Below are 26,968 nucleotides of genomic sequence, written 5' to 3' on the forward strand. Positions count from 1 at the left end.
ATTGTATGGTGAGTAAAGAGGATAGGCTTGGAGTGGGGCAAACCAGGTGTTGAATGATTCTGCCCCCACATCAACTATTGTTTTAGGAAATTTATATGACCTCTGTAATTCAAAGTTTTCTTATCTATAAAATCAGGACAAAACACTCTATATCCCAAGGGCATGGTAAAGATGAAATTAAAGCTGGTGCAGTGGCTCACTCCTGTAATCTCAGCACTTTGGGAGGCCAAGGCGTGTGGATCACTTGAGGTCAGGAGTGGAGACAAGCCTGGCCAACATGGTGAAACCCCGTCTCTACTGAAAATAAAAAAATTAGCCTGGGATGGTGGTGCACGCCTATAGTCCCAGCTACTGTAGGAAGCTGAGGCAGGAGACTCACTTGAACTCGGGAGGCGGAGGTTGCAGTGACCTGAGATGGCGCCACTGTACTCCAGATTGAGTGACAGAGCCAGCCTCTGTTTCAAAGAAAAGAAAAGAAAAGAAATTAAACAGCATATAAAGCATTGCTTTAGTACCTAGTAAGCACTGAAAAAATTGCTGCTGCTGTTTTACTGTTATCACTGTTATAACAAATTGACTAACATTTTCTATTTTGTTTTTGAAATGGTTATGTTGGTAAATGCAGATGCAGCCTAGAACTTTTATTAGTTCATCTCTGGGGAAGAACAAAACAAAAAAGCTTTACACTGGGACCTAACTGGAAAAGCAAATCTGATTTCTTCTGAAAATATAAAGGTAGTATTTCATTTTACACAAATTGACCTAGACCTCAGGCTCAAGAGCAGTCCCTTTGGGAGTGACAGAAAAAAGAATGAGTCTGGTGGATGAGTTAATTACAAATAATTTATCTCAGAAACCCAGGAATCAAGCAGTTAAGAAAATTTATGGTATGATATTTCACAGCTATTTCCACAACACCTACAGTTTGCCGTGCCAAGGGCTTCATAATCATTCCTCAGTCAGTGCTGGCTTCTGTGGCAGTGTTAACTTTTCTCCCCACCTCTTGCTCAACGAACGCGTTTCTGCAGGCCTTCTCTCTCCTGGCAGAGCCGTGCCAACTTTCATATGCAGGAGCTGCCATTTAATCATTTCTCCACTCCCAGAGAAACAGGCAGTCTTTTCTTTAGCCCTGGTCTACAAATATTTGAGGGGCCAAGTACCAAGAAGGAAGAATTATTTAGTGTGATATGAGGAGGAAAATGGAAAGGAGAAATGGAAATTTTAGATTAGAATGAAAGGGCAAACACGCTTCTGAGGATCCTTCATTGTGTAAAATACTGAAAGGCACTCTGGATGGATTAGGGAAGGGTGTCTCAGTGTTATATTAATAATGTTTAACTTTATTTAGAGCAACCTCCATTATCGGGAGTAATCTTATGTCATCTCCAAATCTTATTTTAATAATTTACTTTTTATCTCATTCCCACTAAACCTTCAGATAGTTGTTGCTACAAATTGCAAAACTGATTAGGTTATATTTGGCTCTTCTGGTTCTACTTTGAGTCTAGAATGAGGAGACCAAGAGCCAACAGATAGACATAGTTTTGAATAATTAAGAATTGGCTACATCTCCTCAATTTAGGAAAAACCACAGTTTTAGAGTTACAGGCCCTTAGTTGGAATTCTAGATTTGCCATTAATTTTGAACATTGAACTAGTCACTTGACATTGACATTGATTGGGGATTGTGAAGAACAAAAGAAATATTAACATGAAATTACTGATAAATGGTAAAGCACAATGTAAATGTTCAACAACAACATCATTGGGGAGGGGATGTGTCATCCTGAGGACAGGAACCATTAGAATCACAATAAAAGCAACCAACACTTATGTTCTAGGTGCTGTCCTGAATGCATTTTGCACATTCACCTAATTCTCATGACCACATGGTAGGGGCTATTATTCCCATTTTGGAGAAAAGGAAACCAAGGCATATAGAGAAGCGAAGTGACTGTCCGAGTTAGCAGAGCTAGTAAGAAAAAGAGAATTCAAAGCAGAGCCTGTTCTACACTACACTTCCTGCCTTAAGAAATGTAATTCCTAACTTTCTAGAGAATCTGTTATTCTTTGCCTAGAAGATTGCAGTTAAAGGAACAAAGGTTTTCTCATTGTGTTTTGAAGCCAGCTTATATACGGCTTAAGAGAATAAAAGGTGGCTTCTAGACAATGGATTCAAAGAGATAAGAGATTCTGACTTCACTGCAATTTTGAGATAGTAGATATTATACATTCCAGATTCTCATGTCCCTATTCTCTCAGTCTTGGCATGTCCCAGAGTGAACTCATCATTTCCCCATCGTCATACACTTGTTTCTTTCTAGTATTTTCTATATTGTTGGAAGGTACCACCATACCTTAGTAGTCCAGGCCTGGGAGGCAGTCTTTTTTTTTTTTTTTTTTTTTGAAACAGAGTCTCACTCTGTCACCCAGGCTGGAGTGCAGTGGCATGATCTCGGCTCACTGCAACCTCCGCCTCCCAGGTTCAAGCAATTCTCCTGCCTCAGCCTCCTGAATAGCTGGGACTACAGGGGCATGCCACCACGCCCAGCTAATTTTTGTATTTCTGTTAGAGATGGGTTTTCGCCATGTTGACCAGGCTGGTCTCGAACTCCTGACCTCAGGTGATCTGCCCGCCTTGGCCTCACAGTGCTGAGATTACAGGTGTGAACCACCGCACCTGGCTGTGGGAAGCAGTTTTGATTCTACCTTTTTCCTCATTCCCCTCGCTCAATAGATATCACATGCTGTTGGGTCTACTCTAACTCAAATTCTCTTCCCTCCCTCTCTAATGCTACTTTCTTAGTTTGGACCTCACCATTTCTCACTGGGATTATGGCCATACGATGATAATGGTCTCTCTTATCTCCAGTGTTTCCCCTCCATATTCCAATAGATATTTTTTCTGAAATGCAAATCTCTTGCTTAAAATCCCTGGATGTCTTCCTCTGGCCTGCGTGATTTCACCCTTCTGACTCCTCTAGCTTGTTTCTCTCTGCTTACACTGGTCTCGTTTCAGCCACGTTTGCAGGCATCTCACCCCAGTACCTTTGCAATGCTATTCTCTATCTGGAAAGTTCTCCCTACATTTCCTAACTCCTTAGGACTCCTCTGGAAACCTCTGTGACCTCCTCTAGAAATCCTGGGGCATAAAACTTACTAATAATATCTATTTTCATTTAAGGTAATTTGTTGTTAGAATTCCTAAGTTTAACTTTCTGATAATATTTTTTTGATCAATTATTAGAAACTTTTTGTTTTCTGTCTTTCAGTTCTAACAGTTGACTTCTAAGCATTTGTAAAAGTGTAGAAACGTTTTCCTTTGAAGAATGAAAGAAGTAAAACACTCTCCTTGGCTTAGCTATTTTGAAGTGATTCCTTTTTACCAAGCAAAGTTTTATTTTTCACTCTTATTTCTACCTTTGAATAATAAACATTTCAAATGTGGGCCAACATAATTTCTTCCTTTATAAAGACATTATTTTTGTATGCATTTTATCACATGATTATTCAGAAATAGAAAAACCACTGGCACGTTACTGTAATACTTGGGTACATTTATCATGAATGAATGTTTGAATATAATGAAAGTATTAGTAATTAATAGTTTATGTCCAAGTTGAGGCAAATGTTTTAGAATTAGTGTTTGTTATCCGCTTATCTGTTTGTTTGCTGACTGCTATCTTTTCTTGGATGTTGCTTTTTAAATACTTGCGGATGATTACTAAACCTGGGAAAGTAATTCATTAATTGTAATTGTCAGTGTTATTGTCCTAAAATAGTATTAACCCCTCGTTTAATTTATTCCTGATAGGACCTATAAACAAAAAGGACAAAGGAAGAATACTATTTTCTCTGAGAATAAATAGAGGCATTAAACTAGTTTAGCATAAAGTGTTACTACAAATGTAAAACTCATAAAAGTACTGAATTGGAGTGTCGCTAAAGATATATTGCTAGGTACAGCATCTCTCAGCATGGTGCTCTGCTGATGCACTAAATGTTGTTCATTAGAGGCTGCTTTCTTTTTTTTTTTTTTTTTTTTTTTTTTTTTTGTTTTTTTTGTTTTTTTTTTTTTTTTTTTGAGGCGGAGTCTCGCTCTGTCGCCCGGACTGGAGTGCAGTGGCCAGATCTCAGCTCACTGCAAGCTCCGCCTCCTGGGTTTCCGCCATTCTCCTGCCTCAGCCTCCCAAGTAGCTGGGACTACAGGCGCCCGCCACCTCGCCCGCTAGTTTTTGTATTTTTAGTAGAGACGGGTTTCACCGTATTAGCCAGGATGGTCTCGATCTCCTGACCTCGTGATCCGCCCGTCTCGGCCTCCCAAAGTGCTGGGATTACAGGCTTGAGCCACCGCGCCCGGCCGAGGCTGCTTTCTTAATTAGAGCACAGAAAACCTTTATCATTACCATTTTCTGGGATTATGGCATCATAGAAAGAATCAATAGCAATTTCTAATTATTGTCTCATCTGTTAAATGCACTGACTTGAATAATCCCTAAATAGTAGGTTTCTTTTCGACTGAAGAACTATTTAGCCTGCAATTAAAGGACATGAGAATGATTTCTGAGTGTTCGTTTAGGAACTAAGGATTTAAATATATACCAGTTCGGTGTGATATGTCTATTTATTGAAGATGTGTTTGGTTCTTTATGTCATCAAGTCATAAGTGTTGGATGAGTGCCTAGTATTTGCATAGGTTTGATTGTGATAGGATGCTTATCATTTATAAATTTTGTGAAATTCAACTAAGTTATTAATTCTAAAATTTTATGCACAGTTGATGAGTATTCAGAAGAGTATTTCCTTATAACCACATGAAAAATTAGATCTCATTCATACATACTCAAAGCCCACAAATGATAAGAATGCCAACCTCATGACATTAATAAGAGTCTACTTCCTTCAGAAAATTGGATTCTTACCCAAATCAAACTTGGAGCTGAGTTAGATTTTTATCTTTAGGAATTCTTGAAATAAAACAAATATGTTATGGTTCTTTGTTCTGTCACTTCTTTTCAGATTTTCCTATGGATTCTAGTAACGGAAACTGTAGAGGGGCAAGCAGTGGTGAGTATATCATTATCTTCCTGGTTTTCATTTGTGGTCAGATTAGTCATTGATGTAATCTAGATACTCAAGTCATTCTTGGGGAAGCTTGTGCCCTATATTTTACAAGTCAACTTTTTGTAAATATAAACTTTAAAAAATTTCCTTATTTATATTAATTTTATTTTTAAAATTAGCATGTAGTAAAATTAACCTTTTCTACTGTTTTATTTTCTGTTTGTGCCCTCTCCTTTTTATTCACATTCCCTTCTTTCTTTTGGATTGAGTCTCTCTCTCTCACACACACACACACGCATGTATGACAGATACATATATATCCTCATGAGATAATTTTGTATTTTTTCTTTCAACCCTTACTTATCTTTTAAACAACTTGAGAACAGTAGCCTACTGTATTTATACGGATGTTTTAATTTCTATTATTCTTCCTTCTTTTCCAACATTCCATGCTTCCTTCTGGTATTCTTTCTCTTCTGTTCTTCAGACAGAAGTTCTATCTAAAGAACTTTCTTAAGTATTTTTTGTACTTGTTTTAAAGCAGTTCTGCTGGCCAAAACTTCTTTTTTCCTTTACCTGAAAATATCCTCATTTCACCTTCATTCCTAAAGGATATTTTCACTGCAGATAGAATTCTAGGTTTGCAGTACATTTAGCACATAAAAAAATATTCCACTTCCTTCTGTCTTCAATGTTTTTCATGGGAAATTGGCAGTCTTGCAAATAATTGTTCCCCTGTAAATAATACATCAGTTTTCTTTGGTTGCATTTGATATTTTTTTCTGTGTCTTTAGTTTTTAGCACTTTAATTATTACATGTCTGAGCATTGATTCCTTGAGTTTACCCTGTTTAGGATTAACTGAGCTTCTTGAATCTATAAATTTATAATGTTAGCCAAATTTGAGAAGTGCTTAGGAATTATTTCTTCAAATACTTGCTTTTTACACAATAGTCTCTTCTATGATGATATGAATGTTATATCTTCTGGTATTGTTCCACAGACTCTAGAGGCTCTGTTAATGTTTTCTTCTAATATTTTTTCTCTCTTGTTTAGGTTAGGTAATTTCTATTGGCCTAGCTACAAGTTCATTGACTCTTTCGTTGGTCATGTTCAATCTCCTACTGTCTGAAGCACATCCAGTTAGTTTTTTATTTGTTAGTAGCTTTTTCAAAGTTAAAAGTTCCATTTGATTCTTCATTATCCTTTGTATTTCTTTGGTAAGATTTTCTATCTTTCCATTTATTTCAAGGGTATTCACCCTTAATTTGTCAGGGATTTTAATGATAGCTACCGTAAAGTCATCTGTGTCATCTAATTGTCTTGTCCCACTCAAGTCAACTTTTTTTTTTCCCCTAATTCTTCATGTGTAGAGTAATTTTGGGTTGAATCCTGGACATTTTGAATATCATGCAATAGAGCTTTGGGTCTTGTTTACTTAAAGTTATATGGAAAATGTTGATTTTGTTGTTTTTTTTTTTTCAATTTTAGCAACAGTTAACCTAGTTATGATTAGTCTGCAAATTCTGACTAGTCTTCTGTGGGTTATGATTTCAATGTCAGTTCCATTTCCAAAGCCTTTGAAGTACCTTCCATATCTATCCCATGTGTACACCACTCAGTGGCCAGTATGAGGTCAGAGCAATACTTTATCCCACAGTGCAGTTTTTGAATTCTGTGATATACTGTTTTATGTCAGAGTCACACATGCCCAGGGGTGACTTCAGTAGTTCATAAACAACTTTACAAAATCCTTTCCCAGGCTTCTTTCTCTCTCTGATCTCCCTAGCACTTTTCAGTTCCTTGGAATTCCCCCGTTTTGGTCCTTTGGCTAGAAAGCTGGAGCTTTATCCCACTCTGTGATTTGCTTCTTGTGACTGCTCCTTCATATGGGGCCAAGTGGTGGGAGGACAGAGAGAGAGAGAGAGAGAGAGAAAGACAGAAAGCAATGGGCCTTTGCCCCAGTCTTTTGGAACTACAAGTCCTCCAATCAGATAGTAAGGTTCTCTCCTTCATCAGAGGTTTGGGCTCCTGAGGGTCTCCCTTGTTGCAATTGTTGCTGTTACCACAGTCCCAGGATGCCTTGAGGAATGGAATGCAAGAGGCCGATATGTTAGAGATCCTTTCCACTTCTTGAGCTAGAACTAGAGGGCTTCTCCTAGAGTGTACTCTGTCTGCACAATGCTCACCTCTAGGATACAGGCTGTGTTGACACCAGACTGGTGGATACTGGAGGGAAAAAATGATGAGCCCACTATTAGTTTTATGGTATTATTTTTCCCCCCAGTCTTCCTATTATGCTTGTATTACCTTTTAGAGTTCTTATGTTGCTGCTTCATGCACTCTGTTCAGGTTTCAGATCTGCTTTCAGTGGGAGAAACAAGATGGAATCTACTTATTCCATCTTACCATAAAATAAACCATTAAAGTATAACATGCATGCAGAAAAGTGCACAAATCATAAAAGTGCATTTTCACAAAGTAACTACTCTCTGCAACCAAGATATATAACATTACCAGCACTCCAGAAGCCTCCAAGTCACTACCCCCACCCTTCTTTTCAAAGGTAACTACTACCAGGGAATTCTGGTACTACAGATTCATTTTGCCTGATCTTGAACTTTATATAAATGGAATTCTACACTATGTATTTTTGTATATGCATGTGACTTCCTTTGCTTTTCATTAGGCTGTGTATAGCAGTAGTTTTTCACTTTAATTGCTATATTGTATTCTGTCATTGAATGTGGTACACTTTATTCATTCTAATGTTCCTGGATATTTGGGTTGTTTTCGGTTTTTGTTACTATGACTAATGCTGCATTTGTTTCTACAATATGATAGCTGCAATGAGTACCATGTATTCCATTCCACTTTCCTCTAGTATTTCGCACTGATTTTGGTCAGTAAGTCCAGCCTTATAAGGTGTCTTATCTGTGGAAATGAAACATTTAGTTTATTAAGTTGTAAATAAGTTTGAAATATCAACTTTCATTACATTGGGACAGCTTTCTCTGTTGACTTCCACTGAATCTTACCAGGGTGGCATGCTTGATCTGAGGGAATGTCTACCAAAAGTGTTCCAACAAATATTTATCCCATTAAAAACATAAGTAAATTAAAATTATTTTAGAATTGTTTTGTTACTTTATGTAATTGGTAATGTTTTTCAGTATCTTCAGATCAGTTGGAAATCACTGGTGTCCAGTAATGTTGCTATTTGAAGGGTCACTCCTTCTATTGTGTTTTCTCAACCCAAACTGAAAAGCTCATTTGTATAAAACTGCAATTGGTGAGTCAAAATTTCTGGTCAAGGACGTGTATATGTTTCCAATTTGTTCCAAAGTTATGGTTAGAGTAATATAGCACTTCAATGTGTGAAAGAAAGGAAACATGTCAACAACACTCAACAATGTAGAAAAAAACAGTTCAACATGTAAAACTACCTAGAACCAATGTGGTGTTCTCAGAGTCACTGTTTACTGTTCCTCTTTTAAAAATATTTTCCAGTTCTCTGTATAATGAAAGTGATGAAAACAAATAGGCAAAACCAAAGCTCATTCTGTTTGTGAAAAAAACACTAACATATTTACATGTTCTGAAAAGAAAATATAATTTGTTCACACTCGAAAATTTATGCTTTGGAGAAATGTAACAGCTGAGGTTGATCATGATAAAACAGGAAATGAGGAAGGCATGAAAACACTGTAACCCATATAAGGACCTCTTTCCAAAGTGTCAAGCTGTTTCTGTCTGGAATTTGGAAAAGAAATTCTTTCACTCTAGTTAATTTATTCTTTGCCTCAAAGCTTAACAATTTTTTCTTTTTCTTTTTTTTGAGATAATGATTCTGAACACCATCCAATTGTAGTTTTACTGTTGCAAATCCACTATTGTAATAAGGAATCGATGCTCTTTATTTCCATAGCATGGAATATGGAGGAAAACAATTTTTGTTCTATTTCACCTAGTCACTTGATCTATCAAATCAGCACACGGAAAATGAAGGCAGATATTCAAGTGGTCCAATGTAAAGGGTTTTGTTTTTAAATTAAAATAATTCCAAAAAGTAATTCTTCCGATTTTCTGCTTTGTGATGTGACCAATTTATGAACGTTTACATTCGAAAAACACAAATTTCTCCAGAGCGGAGATAGAGTTGGTAAATTCTGACACTAAATATACAAGTGTGACCAAATTATATCTTGGGGTCTGTTTCCTAATATAAAATCAGATTGTATTGATCTCTGAGTTCCCTTCTGATTTATCTTAAATTAGGGAAAAATTAGTGTAAGTCAGATGCTCTCCCAGAGTTTTCACTAACCTCTTCTTGGCTGTGTTCCAAAGGTGCTCCGGAGAAGCGCCTCTGGGTAGCTGCCTGGTGGCCACTGAGCAACTGGAGATTCCTGGTGACTGCAGCTGCCAGGCCTGCCCGGCCACTCCCTCTTTTGCTGACATGATTTATGCTTAGCTTGGGTAGTATAGACCCATTCCCTCGACTTCTTTCTCTTAAACTTCTTTCCTCCCTTTTGGCTTACTACCAATTTTGGGAAGGAATTCAGTTTTTTTCTTTGGTACAAATGTTTACTGACTGTAGAGCCAACTTCTACACCTTAATGGAAAAAAAATATGATAGACAAATAGTATTTTTGTGATTATACAGTAGCTTAAAACTATAGGATTTTTCCCCCATTACTTTTGCAACAACTGATACTTTTGACCAGTTCTCTTTCCTAAGCATTCCTCTCCTTGAGCTATTACCCCAATTGTCCTAGTTCTCCGCCTGTCCCTCAGCTGTAGACAGTCATTGAGGCTCTGTGCTTGGCTTCTGTTCCTCTCTCCTCATAGGGATTCATCCTGTTGGAGTTCATCAAGCTACATAGGCTGAATTGTCACTTTTATGATTCCAGTTGTGATTACTCTCTAGGACCACATTTCCCTCCAGTAACACTTCTACCTGGGTACTCTTTGGGTACTTCAAAAATAATGTATTTATTTACTAAAGTAATTTTTTTTTTTTTTTTTTTGAGATGGAGTCTCACTCTGTTGCTCAGGCTGGAGTGCAGTAACACGATCTCAGCTCACTGCAAACTCTGCCTCCTGGGTTCAAGCAATTCTCCCGTCTTAGCCTCCCGAGTAGCTGTGATTACAGGCACCTGCCATCACACCTGGCTAATTTTTGTATTTTTAGTGGAGACAGGGTTTCGCCATGTTGGCCAGGCTGGTCTCTAACTCCTGATCTTAGGTGACCCACCTGCCTCAGCCTCCCAGAGTGCTCCCAGGGATTACAGACATGAGCCACCATGCCTAGCCCTGAAGTAATCTTTTAATTAAAACTTTCTCTTTTGTAACTTTCTCATTTAAGTATGTGACATCATTGCTTTTCTAAGTCCCTAGTACTGAAACTTTATTTGGTTTTAGTCCATCGATCTCACCATTCATTAGAAATGTAATGACCAGTCCAGCTGAAAAGCTTCTGCACATCAAACAGAACAATCAACAAAGTGAAGAGACAATCCGTAGAATGAGGGAAAATATTTGCAAACTATCTGGCAAGAGCTTAATAACCAGAATATATAAGCAACTCAGACAATTCAATAGCAAAAACAAAACAAAAAACAACAATCTAAAAATGGGCAAAAGGTCTGAGTAGAAATTTCTCAAAAGAAGACATACAAATGACCAACAGGTATATGAAAAAATTTTCAACATCACTAATTAGATAAAGGCAAATCAAAACCACAATGAGATATCTCACCCCAGTTTGAATGGCTTTTATCAAAAAGATGGAATAATGGATGGTAGCGAGGATGTGGAAAAAGGGGAACTCTAGTACACTGTTGGTGGGAATGTAAATTAGTACAGCCACTATGGAAAACAATAGGGAGTTTTACAAAATCTAAAAATAGAACTACCATATGATCTAGCAGTTTCATTACTGGGTATATATCCAAAAGAAAGGGAATTAATACATTGAAGAATATCTGTACTCCAATGTTTACTGCCACGCTATTCACAATAGCCAAAATGTGGGATCAACCTAAGTGCTTATTAGTGGATGAATGATAAAAAAATGTGATATATACACACAATAACATATTATTCAGATATAAAAAAAGTGAAATCCTGTCATTCGAAGGAAAATGGAACTGGAGGTCATTATGTTAAGTGAAATAAGCCAAGCCCAGAAAGACAAATATCACACGTTCTCATTCATATGTGGGAGCTAAAAAAGAAAAGTGAACCTCACAGAGCTAGAGAGTAGATTTGTGGTTACCAGAGGCTGGGAAGGGTAACGTGGAGGAGGGAATGAAGAGAGGATGATATACAGTTAGTTAGGAGGAAGACCTAGTGTTTGACAGATCAGTGTGGAGACTATAGTTAACAATAATCTATTTGTACATTTCAATATGTACAATAATTCACACATTCAAACATAAAAAGGAATGTTCAATGTGGTGGATATTACCCTGACTTGATCTTTGCACATTATGTGAATGTACGAAAATATCAATGTACCTTGAAAATATGTCCATCTATTATGTTATAATAAAAAATGTAAGGGACACTTACTTGTATCAGGCACAATATGTGCCAAGGACATGGAATGAAAGAGCAAATAGGTGACTGGCACACCCTTTTCTTTCACCTCTTTTCAATGTACTTGGCATTGAGTTGATGCATAATCTTCTAAAGGCTGTGAAGCCCCCTTTTCTTCTTGTTAATTGACTTCTTTAGAGTCTATCACAAAACAACACTTCAGAAGTCATGAGGGAAACCAAGCATAATTGTATTGACTCTTTCTATATTTTGGATATTCTGAATAACTCTTGGATCCAGAAAACTTGTGAAAGGCAGTTTACTTGAAATTTTCCGAAGACAAAAAGGAATAAACTGAATTTCCTTTTCTTATTAATATAGTGTTAGTTCTGTCAGTCTTAAGCAATTTCTTTTACAAAGTGCAAATTACTATGAATTGAGTCCTTTATTACAATATTTGAGGTTTGTTTTTACAGCTAAGTTGAGCAAATGTTACTTTTACTTTTTAAAGCCTTATTATATCACCTAGGTTCACCAGTCAACTCCATCACATTTTCCATATACCGGTGTAATCCAAAATAAAATTTAATATGATATTCTTTGCCCTGTGTATAGGTTTAGGAAATAAATATTGTTTTAAATACGTAATGAATGATTGCTAAGTCAAGACACATTTTGTTTTATAAAAAAATGAAAGAAATGTCTTATTTGTATGTTAATAGGACTTTATTAAGGAATAATTACAGTAAAATACTACAAATCTTCAGTGTATGCTCCATTTAAATTTTGACAAATGTATATACTTATGTTACCATCACCCAGATCAAGATAAAGAACATTTCTTTAAATTGCCTGGTGTCCAATCATCCATTCTGTCCCGAGGCAAGCACAGTTCTGATTTTCATTGCCATAGATGGGTGTCGTTATTCAGCTTCATGTGAATGGAAGCATACTGTACACACTCGGGCCTGGCTGCTTCGGCATACCATGGCATTTTGAGACTTTGAGTTCTGTGCGTTATTTTATTTTATTTCTAATTGTGTAAAAGTACACCCTTGTATGAGCATAATACCAATATGACTTCTAAATTCAAACCTCCTTAATATGGTTCCTAGTTTAATATAGTTGATTTCTGAATCTGCAGGAGTTTTGTTGTTGTTGTTGTTGTTGTTGTTGTTCATTTTTTTCCCTTTCATCATTGACATCAGGACTCTAGGGTTCTGGTGTTTTGTTTGTTTGTTAATGTCCTAGGAACAATGAGACCCTGTCGATTTTCCATTAAGTGTCCATTTGATGACTTGCAATTTTGAGAAGGGGGAGTGTGTTCCTTGGGTGGAATCTAGGGATGTTTTACCATCGCCTTGTTTCTAGAAGGATAGTAGAATTGGCCTTCTGAATGGCCAAGTGGTATACTGCCCATCTTCTGTTTAAGGGCTATCTGAACAAGTACCACAATGGCATCCATTCCTGCTGCTGTTTTGATAGCTGCGATGATAAGGCAGATGATCCATCTAGTGCATTGATTTCTTCTCTTTACTAACCTGCTTGTCTGTTCTACCCCAGCCACTCACTTCCATGAGCAGTTCTGGGCCTTGCAGTGCTGCTAGCAGCGGTGCTAGCATTGTAATATTAATTCTAATGCTGCAGGGGTGCTAGCATTGTAATATTAATTCTAAGAATCCAGCTCTTTGCCTGCTGCCTCATTTCATTCCAGATGATTTGTTGCAGTATCATCACTGCTGCCTTTTTTTCCCCCCCTACCATGTTGAGATTACCTATCCATCAGCTGCCACTTACTATCTGCTAAGCCTCTGGCCTTTCTTGTCTATGTCAGATATCATGGTCTACTGCAGTACTGATACCCTTGAAAATACCCTCAACTTCTTTGCTTTCTCTTCCTCTTCTATACTCATTTGGCAAATCCCAGCTCCAGTTATTTGAGAAAATTACTCAACTGAGGCGACTGGTTTCACTTTAAGTTCAAGATAGAAAATTCAAATAGACAATCGAGATTGCCATGCATTCTTACCTGCTATAAAAGTTTGCCTTTCTACTTGATGAAATAACTGCTTTATACTTTCTATACTTACATGCCCACATCCTGCTGTTCCTAGCCCCTCATTCCCCATAGCTGATAACTTCACTTCATTCTTCAATGAGAAGGTAAAGGCCATTGGAAAGAACTCCCTCATTATTCCACCAACTAATTTATAAACTTGTCAATATCAGTACCTTTCTCTCCTTTTCCTTCTTGTGTAATGGATAAAGTCTTCTGGTTTTCAAAGTCCTATTCTCTCTTTTGCTCAGGGTTCAGTCATCACCTTGCCAGTTGAATTTAGTGGAAACTTTTCTCTCTGAACTCATTTTAGCTCTGAGGGTCATTTGACACAGAGAACTACCCTGCTTTTATTTTGGAAGACCCTTTTTCAATTCCACACTCTCCTATATTTCCGTCCACATCACTGGACGCTCCTTCTCAGTCTCCCTTGTAGACTTCATGTTCTCTATCTTATATATAAAGATGTAGTTCCTGCCTAAAGAACTACAACGCACCTTTCAGGTTTCAAGCTTTAAATATAATTTTCTTACAGTATATTGGAGGCCAGACTAGTTTAGGTCATTAAGTTATATGTTCTTGTTACACATACACATTGTGTTTTAGTTTCATATCATGTATCACATATGACAAATTATTTTGTGTATAATTTCTTTGTTCAATGTCTTTATCCTCTTCTGGATTGTCTGTAGTGTCCATCATGTGTCCTACATGCCTATTATAAAGCCTGGAATGTAGCAGATGCCCAATATTTGCAGAATGAATGAATTCATATGTAAGTGACTGAAAGGGTTCAACAAATGTTAGTTCTCTTTCCCTTTCTCATCTCATATTTACAGAAGCATTGATATACCAGAGTTGTGGAGTCAGAGGATACTACTATCATTTCTATAGAAGAAAGACAAATTCATGGTATTATGGATGTTACCAGATGTTAAAAATTATGGAACTGTTAAAAATTTTGGAACTGCTCACAGACACCTCGTACAGGCAGTTGGAAATATAGATCTAGAGCTCAGCAAAAAAGTCATAATTAAGGACCTGGATCTTCAAATAATAAAATTTTATTTTTTATATCTTTTAAAATGTGTTGTGTTTTGCCCCTATGTGTTTTAAAATGGAGGAAAAGAGGACAACTGGGCTTCAGGGCTCAAATGCCAGGGTATGAGACATACAGTGCATCTGGTAAAAATTACAATGATTTAAAGTCTGATCTGATTAGGAAGGGTCAGTCTTGAGAAAGTTATAAAGGAAATTGTAACACAAATACAATTGTATTTTCTTCTCTCCTTCCCCATACTTTTTGACAATAAATCCTGAGCACAGATCTAAGGGTTTTTTTCCTAGAGAAAACAGAAAAATATCCACTCAAACATAGTCGTCCTCCAAAGTCATGGTACGTGAAAGGTTGTGAGAGTTTGGGGATCTGATGAAGTTAATTATAGTCTTACAGCTCTGGATAAGACCCAGAAGCATTCAATTTCAAACAAAGGTCAGGGATAGTTAGAAAGTTTTATCACACTTAAGCTTGAACTCAAACAAGGTTGCGTTGAACAGTGGCGGTCCAGTGAGTATCATATTTCATAGCTGTATCAGCTACTTAGACTTCTTTAGCTCTTCTAAGATCATATCAAAAATACTAGTATCCTTATGTTTTTTAAAAAATAAATGAGCATATTCGTATGAGCAAAACAGAATAAAGAAGTCTAAGATTCTTGTCTCCTCTGAACTATTTTGATTTTTATAAGAAGCCACTGTGAGGCCGCGAGGCTGTTCACTGCTTGGGCACTGTGTGTATCATGGGGCATTTCTCTTGCATTGCAGACCAAGTTCTGCAAAGTACTGGGCATGTTAACTTTGCAAACTCAGATTTCTACAAGAGTGATGAACTTACGTTTCTACTAGGTAATAAACAGTCTCCAGGTTCATTAGCAGATATGTAGGAGATCATTAATATTAGGAGAGTCACTAGAAACATCAAGCAAGAGGAGTGGAGGGAATGTGAGGAAGAACTAAGCTGAAAACAGTTTTCTGTCCTTTCCATGGCTGCTCCTAAGATGTAGCACTGCACTCTGTCCCACAATTGAAGGTATTGTATTAATTCCAGGCTTTGAGGTAAATGAATTGCTAATGTTAAAACTGCCTGTGTTTGAAGATCTCTTTGTCACTTCTTAGCCTGTTTTGTCAAAACCAACTCCTTTAACTTTTAAAGTATTTCTTTCCTTAGATAAAGCACCAAGGCAGATTCTAATTCATTTATAAGCTTTTCTTCTCAACAGTGAAATACAGAAAAATCAGTATCTAATGGTTTTTGTGCAAAGCTCAGTAAATAATAGATTTCATTTTTTCATTCTAAAAGCCAAAACTTAAAAAGCTTGTGCCATTAGGTTTTGCCAAAGATTACTAGCAATTAAACTAGAAATGATGGTAATGCTACAGGCCCCCCAAAAAGAATATCAAGAAATCAACTATTGATAATAAAAATAAACTGTTACATCTGATTTACAGTAGCAGGCGCAAGAAAGGTGACAGCTAATGGATGCAACATACCTCCATGATTCTTCACAATTTCACAGCTCTTGGGCTTGTGGGGATGTATATGTTGATGTGTGTAAACATAATTTAGATGAGGATTATGTTTCAGATCTATTGATCTAAGGTACACTTTTCATGAATAACCTAAGATATGAATGTTTGGGTTGAACAAGCATAAATGAGAGGAGGTTCTTTCATATTTGAGCTTTGTGGATATAAACTCAGCTTCTCCTTATTACTGTTATTTTTTCAAGCTACTTGAACTAGACAGATAATTTGCTTATGTCAAGAGCTAGGGATTGGGACATATTATCCCATATATTTAAAATATATATTTAGTATGGCATTGTCACCTTGGAGACCAGCAGAAATAAGAAGCATATTGCAGATGAGCAAAATTTAGTCCTGAGAATATTTGCTTAGCTCATTAGCTATTAGGTAATAGACTAGCTATGTATATGTAGTTGTATGCATAGCTTTGTAAATGCCTACTTGAAATATTACTAAATCATTTTATAATATAATTTTTAAAAATCCCTGCCTGATACCATCTCATACCAGTTAGAATGGCAATCATTAAGAAGTCAGGAAACAACAGGTGTTGGAGAGGATGTGGAGAAATAGGAACACTTTTACACTGTTGGTGGGATTGTAAACTAGTTCAACCATTATGGAAATCAGTATGGCGATTCCTCAAGGATCTAGAACTAGATGTACCATATGACCCAGCCATCCCACTACTGGGTATATACCCAAAGGATTATAAATTACTCTACTACAAAGACACATGCACACGTATGTTTATTGCGGCACTATTCACAATAGCAAAGACTTGGAATCAACCCAAATGTCCATCTGTGACAGACTGGATTAAGAAAATGTGGCACATATACACCATGGAATACTATGCAGCCATAAAAAAGGATGAGTTTGCGTCCTTTGTAGGGACATGGATGCAGCTGGAAACCATCATTCTTGGCAAACTATCACAAGAAGAGAAAACCAAACACCGCATGTTCTCACTCATAGGTGGGAACTGAACAATGAGATCATTTGGACTCGGGAAGGGGAACATCACACACTGGGGCCTATCATGGGGAGGGGGGAGGAGGGAGGGATTGCACTGGGGAGTTATACATGATATAAACATTATGCACATGTACCCTAGAACTTAAAGTATAATAAATAAATAAATAAATAAATAAATAAAAAATAAAAAAAAAAATAAATAAATAATAAAATAAAAAATAAAAATCCCTGCCTGGAAAGTTTTATGGAATCCATTTGTTTATGCTCCAAGCAAAGGCATGTAAGTAACAACATCAAATTAGACTCAATTCAGTAACAGTTGCTATAGTTTTTGCCAATAATTTTTATTTTAACCTATGCAAATTTCTGAAGAATTACAAATGTGCAATTTATTGACATGCATTATTTTTGGTGGATATTTATTTTTAATAGAAACATCACAAGTCTATATATAATATGGATGAAGATAATTTATAAACTAATACCATAGAATTTACGTCTTCAGAAATATTCTCATCTAAAGAATATCTCTTTGAAAATACATATAACATTTTAGTACAGAATAAAATACTGTACAGAAAGCCAAAAACTGGGTAACTTTTTGTTCTCTTCTAAATGAGAATACAATCATTTTGCTAATAACGTTATTTTTGGAATAGTTTTTGTCAAAATAGCAACAAGCACTAATGCTACTCATTGTTTATTGGCTGAGATCTTCACAGAAATTGTGTGCTAAAAATTATCGGGAGAACAAGGGAAGGAGCTGTGTGTGGTATTGAGGAATTCTCATTTCTGTCATGGGCAAGAGCAACAGTTGCTGCCGCTACCTATCCCCAGTAAAGATACTTATTTCTCTGGCAGGAAAGGTGATACTCTTTTCGGGACTGCTGCTTTAAAGTGTATTATCAACAAGTTCAACTGGAAATAAAATTAATTTTCTTTAGAAAATACCAGTGGTCAACAGAAGCTCCTACCTTTTATTGTTCCCCATGTTAACATAAAACAACTCTTTTTTTTTGAGACAGGGTCTCACTCTGTCATCCAGTCTGGAGTGCAATGGCGTGATCTTGGCTCACTGCAGCTTTGACTTCCAGGGCTCAAGTGATCCTCCCAACTCAGTCTCCTGAATAGCTGAAACTACAGGCACGCACCACCACACCCGCTGATTTTTGCATTTTTTTTTGGTAGAGACAGGGTTTTGCCATGTTGTCCAGACTGGTCTTGAACTCCTGGGCTCAAGCAATTTTTCTTTCCCCCATCTACCGCCCCACCCTGCTGGCCTCCCAAAGTGAGTGCTGGGATTACAGGAGTGAGCCCTCAGGCCCAGCCATAAAATGCCTTTTAAGCGAAACTTTTTTTTGTTGATGTCCTTTCTCTAATTTATGTGTTCTTATTTCCTTTCTGTGTCAAAAGAGAAGCACATACCATTTAATTTTTAATAAAGCTTTCTCAGGGGGCATTCTTTAAAGAAATCTTCATATATAATTAAATATTTTAAGAGAATTGTGTATTATTTTCTACTTTTATATTGACATTAACTCCTGACAATTTGCCATGCTTATGATGTATATTTCTTAGCTAAGTAATCTTAACTGTGTTGCTCTTCTATAAAAGGCATAACAATCTACTCTCCAAGATGTCAAATGAATCTACCCTGTAGATGAAACATTTTGAGATAATTAGAATTGTTATTATTATGATGGCCAAAACCACAACTACTTTTGCACCGACCTAATATATACATAAAATATGCATTCTGGTCACTACTCACCAAATATTTTTAAAATGTGAAATTTCTCTTCTTAAAATACATGCATAGTTTCCTCCAACAAGCTCCAAAACACCACTGAGTTGAATGGTAGCTATTTTACCTATAGAAGAGGCTCATTGACCCTCTTAAGAACTTCACCAAGTTCACCGGGTTGTAGTAACACTTGCTTATCTCTTTGAGTTGCTTTCAGATCTAGGAGCTAATAGTAGGAGGAGTGCTGTGTCGCCTGTTAAAAGTATGTGAACATTAGGTGGTAGTCCACAGGGTAAACCAGCTACCTGAGCATAGGCAGAAAATTGCCTGCCAGTTGGCATTCATAATATTAACATTTCCATAAGCATGAAGCATACCTCTTTCAGGATTAAGGGGTCATGCTCTTCTCATGCATGGGGGTGAATAGCATTTCCTCAGGATGTGGGTGGTTTGTTGAGAATGGAAACTCATTCTCATGAGCGTACTGACATTGAATAAGAGGACGTGTAGATAGAAAAAACATGAATGTAGTTTCAGGAGAAAAAGGCCAGACACACAGAATTGACAAGAACTTTCTCACCACCAAATTGAGATCTAGTCTCAGCAAAAAATGTGAGTAAACAAAAGAAAGCTAATATTGGAAATGTGCTTATAACTAAAATGTGTTTTTCAGAGCGCTGTAAATGTAAGCCTATTAGAGCTACACAGAAGACTTATTTCCGGAATAATTACAACTATGGTAAGGAAAACTTTATGGTTGATGTATAAACTGCTGTGTTAAGAAAGGTGTATGGGTGCATCCATGAGTATCTGCACATGTAAATGAGTGGAACCATTTAAGAATAAGGCTTAAAAACAGAAGGACAACTTTTAGGAGCATAGTCCCTCCCTCTGCCCCAACCAATTAAAATGTCTCACATGGGCAAAATGCTTAACACTTGGTTGACGCTGAAGCACATCAGGCAGTATTGTCATCCTAGAGCCATACACTTAAGTACACAGAGATCAAGATAGATGGGACTCTTCCCTACCTGGAGGCTGAAGGAGGATTTGAGCTCAAGTTGGGTTGTATAGGCCATCAGTTGTGCTTCACCGGGTGAACAGCAGAGCACTTTGATGTATAAGGAACTGTTAAAAGACTCAAACTTGATTTCTTCAGTGAGCCTATCCCATGAAAAACACTGACAAATTTGGAAAGTAACACTTGTAGAAGTTGTTGGTATTCAGCTAAGGAAATGTGTTGTTATCTAGCTTGACTTAAAATCTGACATTCTAATAAACTAAATATTAATTGAAGAGCCACCAATCCAAATGTAGCTGATAAACTTAACTGAAGGATTAAAAAGCCTACCATTTTTGCGCCAGGGACTGTGCTAAGTGATTTCCATGCATTATCTTTAATTTTCTCAGCTGCCCCATGAGATATATTACCGTCCCGATTTTATCAATGATTATTGAACTTAAGTTGTCCCTTCTTTGATTGTTCACAATGTACTTTTGGATGCTGGTGTATATTTTAGAGTCATAAATTCATTTATACAGTCATTATATTTAGAAAGAGCAATTAACAGAGCTTTCCGGTTGATACATAAGGGACTGATATTTACTGTATTCCATAGGCATTTTGATTTTTCCTAATATCTATGGTATTAATAAAAGATATGTTACTATCTCTGCATCAACAAGACTATTGATGTTGAGTCAATGAGTAAACATGGAGATTAAACAGAATTTTATAATGAACCTTATTAAAATAAGGGTTTTATTATTGCATTTATGTGCACTATTTTAAAAGTATATAGGATATATAGAGCAGATTTATTTTTTCTATACTTTTGGAAATTGAAAGGAGAGAAATGAATAAGACTGTAAGGGTTACCTTCAATATCTTTCAAAATGCAGTGTATTAAAAAATATAAAGTTGAAAAGTTTTGGTTTAGTTAAATCTCTTTAAAACAAATCCACCTTGTTTCCCAAGTTTTTCTTCAATGGAATTAATTTTTATGTTTTGCTTGCTACTACTCTTACTTTTTTTTTTTTTTTTTTGAGACGGAGTCTCGCTCCGTCGCCCAGGCTGGAGTGCTGTGGCCGGATCTCAGCTCACTGCAAGCTCCGCCTCCCGGGTTTACGCCATTCTCCTGCCTCAGCCTCCCGGGTAGCTGGGACTACAGGCGCCGCCATGTCGCCCGGCTAGTTTTTTGTATTTTTTAGTAGAGACGGGGTTTCACTGTGTTAGCCAGGATGATCTCGATCTCCTGACCTCGTGATCCGCCCGTCTCGGCCTCCCAAAGTGCTGGGATTACAGGCTTGAGCCACCGCGCCTGGCCTTTGCTTGCTACTCCTCTTAAGAGGAATGTAGCTTTTCTTAGTCAATGATGGATGCTCTTTCTAAGTTTGTAAGGTTATGTTTATGTAAGAAGTCAAATGCCTGGCTGCTTATCTAAGAACCCGCTTCTTTACAGATTGATGTGAAGAACCCCAGGGAAAAGGGAGGCCTTAATTTCTAGGAGATTAGCTTGTTAAGATTGAAAAATGTTATATGAACTTTTATATACTGTAACACTAAGAATAAAAACATATACATTTTATATCAGGGAAATGTAATTATTTATATTTATTTTGTGTATCCTATTATCAAGTTTTATTTTATCTAGCTTCTTTAGTGCTGCAATGGTTGTTGCTGTTATTTTTGTTAAAAGTTGAATGACAAGTCATGGAAAATGAAGATCGTAGAGAAGGTAGCTGAATGAATATCATAAAATAAAATGGGATATGGATTATAATTAATGGAAAGGAGCAGATAATTTCTTTTTTGTAGCCAAGTAATAGCTAAGTTGATCATAGTTTCAGGATTGTCATTTGTCTGGGCTTTACTTACAGTTTCTTTGGGAAAGGGAGGTACTCAAATGATTAAATAGAAGGAAGAACTCTGAAAAGGAAGTATATTTTACTTCCAAAATATTTTTATCTTCTGCATGTGTCCATTGAGAAAACAAGTCAAGGTGGGAGCAGTTGGAAATTCAGACAAAACCTCTATTTCATTTAGATTAATTCTGGGAAAAACTCCTTAAGTGTTAACAAAATTACTTGAGTGAAAAAGTAGGTCTTGTAGAAAGATATTTATTTTGGAGTGGGTACATGTGCTAAAAATTTCTAATGAAAATAGTAGACACTGGGTAAATAAATCATTAGTTTGAGAACATTTGCACAGTTCACTAATCTCTAATAGCTGATGGATGCTATGAAGCACGTTCACTTAAGCCAGGACACAAAAAAATGCCCGCTAGCTGGGGTTGAGAACGTCTCATCTGATTCTCCCAAATGGCATTTCAAAAAGGGCAATCTTAGCTTTTGTTAAATACAGAATAGGGAGAACATGAATAGAAAGGGGTTCCACTTGCCAGTCAAACCAAGCGAGGACAGTTGGGTAGTTACAGTTTGTTTGCTACACGTTCTCATATTTGAGGCAACTAATTCTCTGAAAACTGAAATGTGCAGCTTTTAGAATTCATTAGTAATTTAATTTCTGTCGTGTGTGTTGTACTGGTAGAATAAGTTTGTGTGGTGAAATTGGAGCATTAATGGGGGAATGGTTGATCAGCTGGTTTTATATTTTTCACAGATTACTTTCTTCTAATCCTTTATAGTCCAAAACCTCTAAAATATGTGGGAAGGTGCTCAGATTAAAGTGGTTTGCAGTTATGTGCCTAAGAAGTTTTTGAAACGTTGACTCATTTGGATAAAGCATGTTTTCCTCTATATAATGTCCGTGGATAGTGAAGTGGAGCAATAAGGGCACTGGGAGAAATGCCATTGGCTTTTCACTAATTGACATTTTTACTTCTTTCTTCGTGTTTTAAAACTTCTCTTTTTAAAAGCTCATTTACTAGAAGCAGGAATCTAAACAACTTGACTCTTTTAAAAGGGAGAGATACAGAAAAAAGCAGATCTGTACTTTCTAGATTCTGAGTCACATACTTTAACTTTGCAACTGAAGGCAATTTGTTGTTACATTGATAAGTAAAGCAACTCTTGTGAGATAAATTGGGTGCCAATATATCCATCAAGAGAGGTAGAATAGTGCCACTGACATTTGAGAATATATTCCATAGCACATGAGGGAAAGGAATGTTGGAGTGTCTGACTTCAAAGCAGATAGAGGAAATAAGATCTAGTGGTGACAATTTTTATTCAAGAAGTAAATATAGCCCGCTTAGAGGAGAATATAAAAGATAATCTGTACTGAGCACAAAGGAAAAAAGGACCTAATATCTGAACAAAGAAGAAAATGTAGCCCACCTAAAGGAGAATATAAAAGATAATCTGTACTGACCACAGAGAAAGAAAGGAGCTAATATCTGAACAGCGAGCCGAGATGAGGAAGGTGAAAAGATTGGAGGACCAGTTTGGGAACACTATTGAGCAGGACAATTTTATAACACTAAAGAGGCCACCACTTGAGAAAACCTGTTAATAGACCTGATAAAAGAATGTCAACAAGGAATAAAGCGTATTTAAGTATTAGGTCTTTTCACACAGTAAAATTAACATAGTTTAAATTCCTGTTGGCAGCAATTGGAACAGCACATGCATATATACACATCCAAAATGGAATTTTAGAGAAAAATTAGATCAGATTATTGACTCAATTTTTGATTCTCTAAATGAATTTCTCAAAAGCACATGCACACACATGTATAAATACATGTGAATATATACATAGCCACAAATTGGAAAGGGAGAAGGGCTGGGCATTAGGAGGTCAGGTGTGTTGTTTTATGTCACACACTACAGTCTAAGGCGAAAATATCTGGCTGACTTTTCTGTTCCGTCCATTGAATATCAAGTGGATAAGAATTAACCAAAGAGAAGCCTACTTTGGCTTTTTTTGAATGGGGCACCTATTATGTGTCATATTATTATCAGTTTTTCTTGTATTTTATCCCAGTCATTCGGGCTAAAGTTAAAGAGATAAAGACTAAGTGCCATGATGTGACTGCAGTAGTGGAAGTGAAGGAGATTCTAAAGTCTTCTCTGGTAAACATTCCACGGGATACTGTCAACCTCTATACCAGCTCTGGCTGCCTCTGCCCTCCTCTTAATGTTAATGAGGAATATATCATCATGGGCTATGAAGATGAGGAACGTTCCAGGTAATTCACTCTTTAAGGATACAGAATAACTACTTTGCTTATCCCACCCTCATTGCATTTCTCTCTCGAGATCTTACCCTCGCATTTTTACACTGGGATCTGTCTACCTTCTTGGGGATTACAGATAAGTTTTACTTGGGTTTCTTGATTTCATATATGGAATGGGTGTATGTGTGTAGTTTATAGGTTTACATTTTTCTTGGGTGAGGGACCATGACTTCCTTTGTTTCTTAAAGGGGTCTGTGACTCACAAATGGTTAATAATTACTGTTCTAAATCTTAGCTGTCCTATTCAAGAATAAACATATAAGTCTTTCTTGGCACTGTTTTCTTGTACTTTTCAGTAACAGGTTTTAATTTTTCAAAAATGGTTGCTTCTTTTAAAAATCAGATTACTCTTGGTGGAAGGCTCTATAGCTGAGAAATGGAAGGATCGACTTGGTAAAAAAGTTAAGGTAAGCCTGTATTTTATGTTTGAAGTAATACACAGAAAACAAAAGTAGAAAACCAGCCATCTGTCACTGAAATGAAATAGCTGCCTTCAACCATAGGAGAAATATTAAAATTTAGTATGCATGTATTTATATACTCCTAGAGCTGAATTTGTCTTTCATGTCTACTTTATTTAAGGAATGAGTTCCCTGTATGTGTATCAGAGATCTAACTACAGTTGCCATAATGTCTCTTCACAGGGAGTCTAGCTGTAGTCCAGTCCTGGTCAGGTGGTTCCATGGTGTCAGGCTCCTAGTAGCTTATGGCTCTATCATTTTTAAAGGCATCGCTTTCATACTCATACTCACCCGGAGGTCACAAGATGGCTGCTCTGCCTCTAATCTCACGTCTACATTTCAGGCAGGAAAAAGAGGAGGTAAAAGAGATTTCCAAGAGCCTCATCAAGCAACTTTTACTTAGCTACAAAACAGGCTAGGAAATGTAGTCCTTTTTAAACCTGGGGATATTGCTTCTTTGAACAAACTGCAGTTTGTGAGAAGGGGAGAATAAATGATGGGAAGGAAAATAAACAATGATGTCCAATGAATAAACACCAATTCCTATGTACAAAGTGTAGCTACATTCATCTCTGTATAAAAGATCTGAACAAATTAGGTCCTTAAAGCAGTAATATAGCCTTATTTTTAAGCCAATAACTCTTAAGATTGTGGAGTTGATACGTTTTTTAAAATCACATAGTACATTACTGTATTATAGAAGGTTTGTTTCTTCTTACTGAACTAAGCAAATCTGTTTTAAAGAAAAGAATAGGGTGGGGGAATGCAGAGGGGGACAAAAAAATCTCAAAGGATGTGTGGGTGGGTGGGGGGAGTGGGAACTGTAGCAAACGTAATACATCCTCTTCCTTCTGCAAGTCTGAAGGCTTGGGAAACATTTACATGGTAAGTTAAACACCCCTGGCGGTTTATCTTATACATCTGGCACTTGACATGGCAGACACATTTGGTTTAAGTGACCTACGAAAATGCAGAGGGCATTATTCTGTAAGGAGAAGCTACCCTCCAGTAAGTTCTTCCCCCCTTCAGTAGATTTGTCAAAAGTGAGATGCATTTCAAGTTCAGACTTGTGGGCATTCTCTCTGCATCTCTCTTCAATTAGTTTGGTGTTTATTAAAGAAAAAAGTGGCTCTTGTTCAGTATGTTGGAATCTCTTACTGTCTTTTTAATTTGGTTTTCTGCTTGCTAATGCAGAACAGGAATTTGTCCTAAATTCCTGTACCAGTTGGAAGAGCTTTCAATATCCCTGCTGCAAAGCATGTAACAAGGCTTACTGCTCCTCTTTTGGTACCAAAACAACATCACTGGGTTGTTGACAGGATACATGGCTTGTTTGTCCTGTTTCCCATTGCTTTCTGCAATATTTCCCATTGTTTTCTGCAGGGGACTTGCAGAGTTATTATTGTAAAGTCATTTATATTCTTAGTCTGGATTTAAATATTCTAAAGGAAAGAAACCAATGATTTGAACAATTTTAAATTCATATGCAGATATTGAGGGCTAAAGAGTTTGGGTAGAAAATCTCCTTTGGCCAGAATTATTGAGATTCCTATTTTAGTTTTCCAGTCGATTTGAAGATGTGTAAAAAGAGCTTTATGAAGGGTGTTATTTTTTCCAATCAAATTTGCTCTTTGCTGAGTTTTGCTCTCAGTGGATAAATCAAGAATAAGGTTTATGAGAAACCTTATTATTATGTTTTTTTCATGCAAATGGTTGTTCACCTAAGTCTCTTATAGCAGACTATTCAAGACGTTTGGACTTCCTTGGGAAGATGAGAATCAGACTGTTTTTAAAATATGAAGACAAGATTGTGGAGTAAAGTATACTAAAATGAAGAATTACTTTCAATAATGGAAAAACACTAACAAATTTACTATGTGCTAAGCACTTTATATTTTTATCAATCTTCAGATGTATCTTCTACTTATAAGTAGATTCTATTGTCAGTTCCAATATATACCTGATGAAAATGAGGTCTAGTAAGTTCAAGAAACTTCACACAGTAAGCGGTGGAGTTAGAATTTGAACTTGGGCCATCTGACCCAAGGATCTGATGGTCCTTGCTGTTTCAAGTGTGGTCCCAGGACCAGCAACATAGGTATCACCTGGGAGCTTGTTAGTAATGAAAATCTTGGGCCCTGTCTCAGACCTACTGAATGAAATTGCAATTTTAACAAATTCCCCATATGATATCCATATCTGAAGTTTGGGAAGTACAGCTATAGTTTGTATTCCCTACCTATCCTCATGTAATATAACTTCCATTTTACTTAAATTACATAAAAACATTATTGACATTAATATGAAATGTTACTAAACTTGATTGTGTTTATTAAAAA

General features: G+C 36.7%; 1 protein-coding gene across 2 annotated transcripts in view; it reads left to right on the plus strand.

The window, feature by feature from the left end:
• Positions 1 to 26,968, plus strand: part of FRZB (frizzled related protein) — a 33,293-nt gene that overhangs the window by 4,443 nt on the left and 1,882 nt on the right. For both annotated transcript variants that reach the window (XM_033230948.1, XM_033230947.1), the window contains 4 exons: positions 5,020 to 5,067; positions 19,641 to 19,706; positions 23,916 to 24,120; positions 24,512 to 24,575. In XM_033230948.1, coding sequence (XP_033086839.1) covers positions 5,020 to 5,067; positions 19,641 to 19,706; positions 23,916 to 24,120; positions 24,512 to 24,575 — 383 coding nt within the window. The remainder of the gene's footprint in view (positions 1 to 5,019; positions 5,068 to 19,640; positions 19,707 to 23,915; positions 24,121 to 24,511; positions 24,576 to 26,968) is intronic.

Source organism: Trachypithecus francoisi, unplaced genomic scaffold (genome assembly GCF_009764315.1).
Source record: "Trachypithecus francoisi isolate TF-2019V2 unplaced genomic scaffold, Tfra_2.0 Lachesis_group13, whole genome shotgun sequence".
Classification (NCBI taxonomy): Eukaryota; Metazoa; Chordata; class Mammalia; order Primates; family Cercopithecidae; genus Trachypithecus; species Trachypithecus francoisi.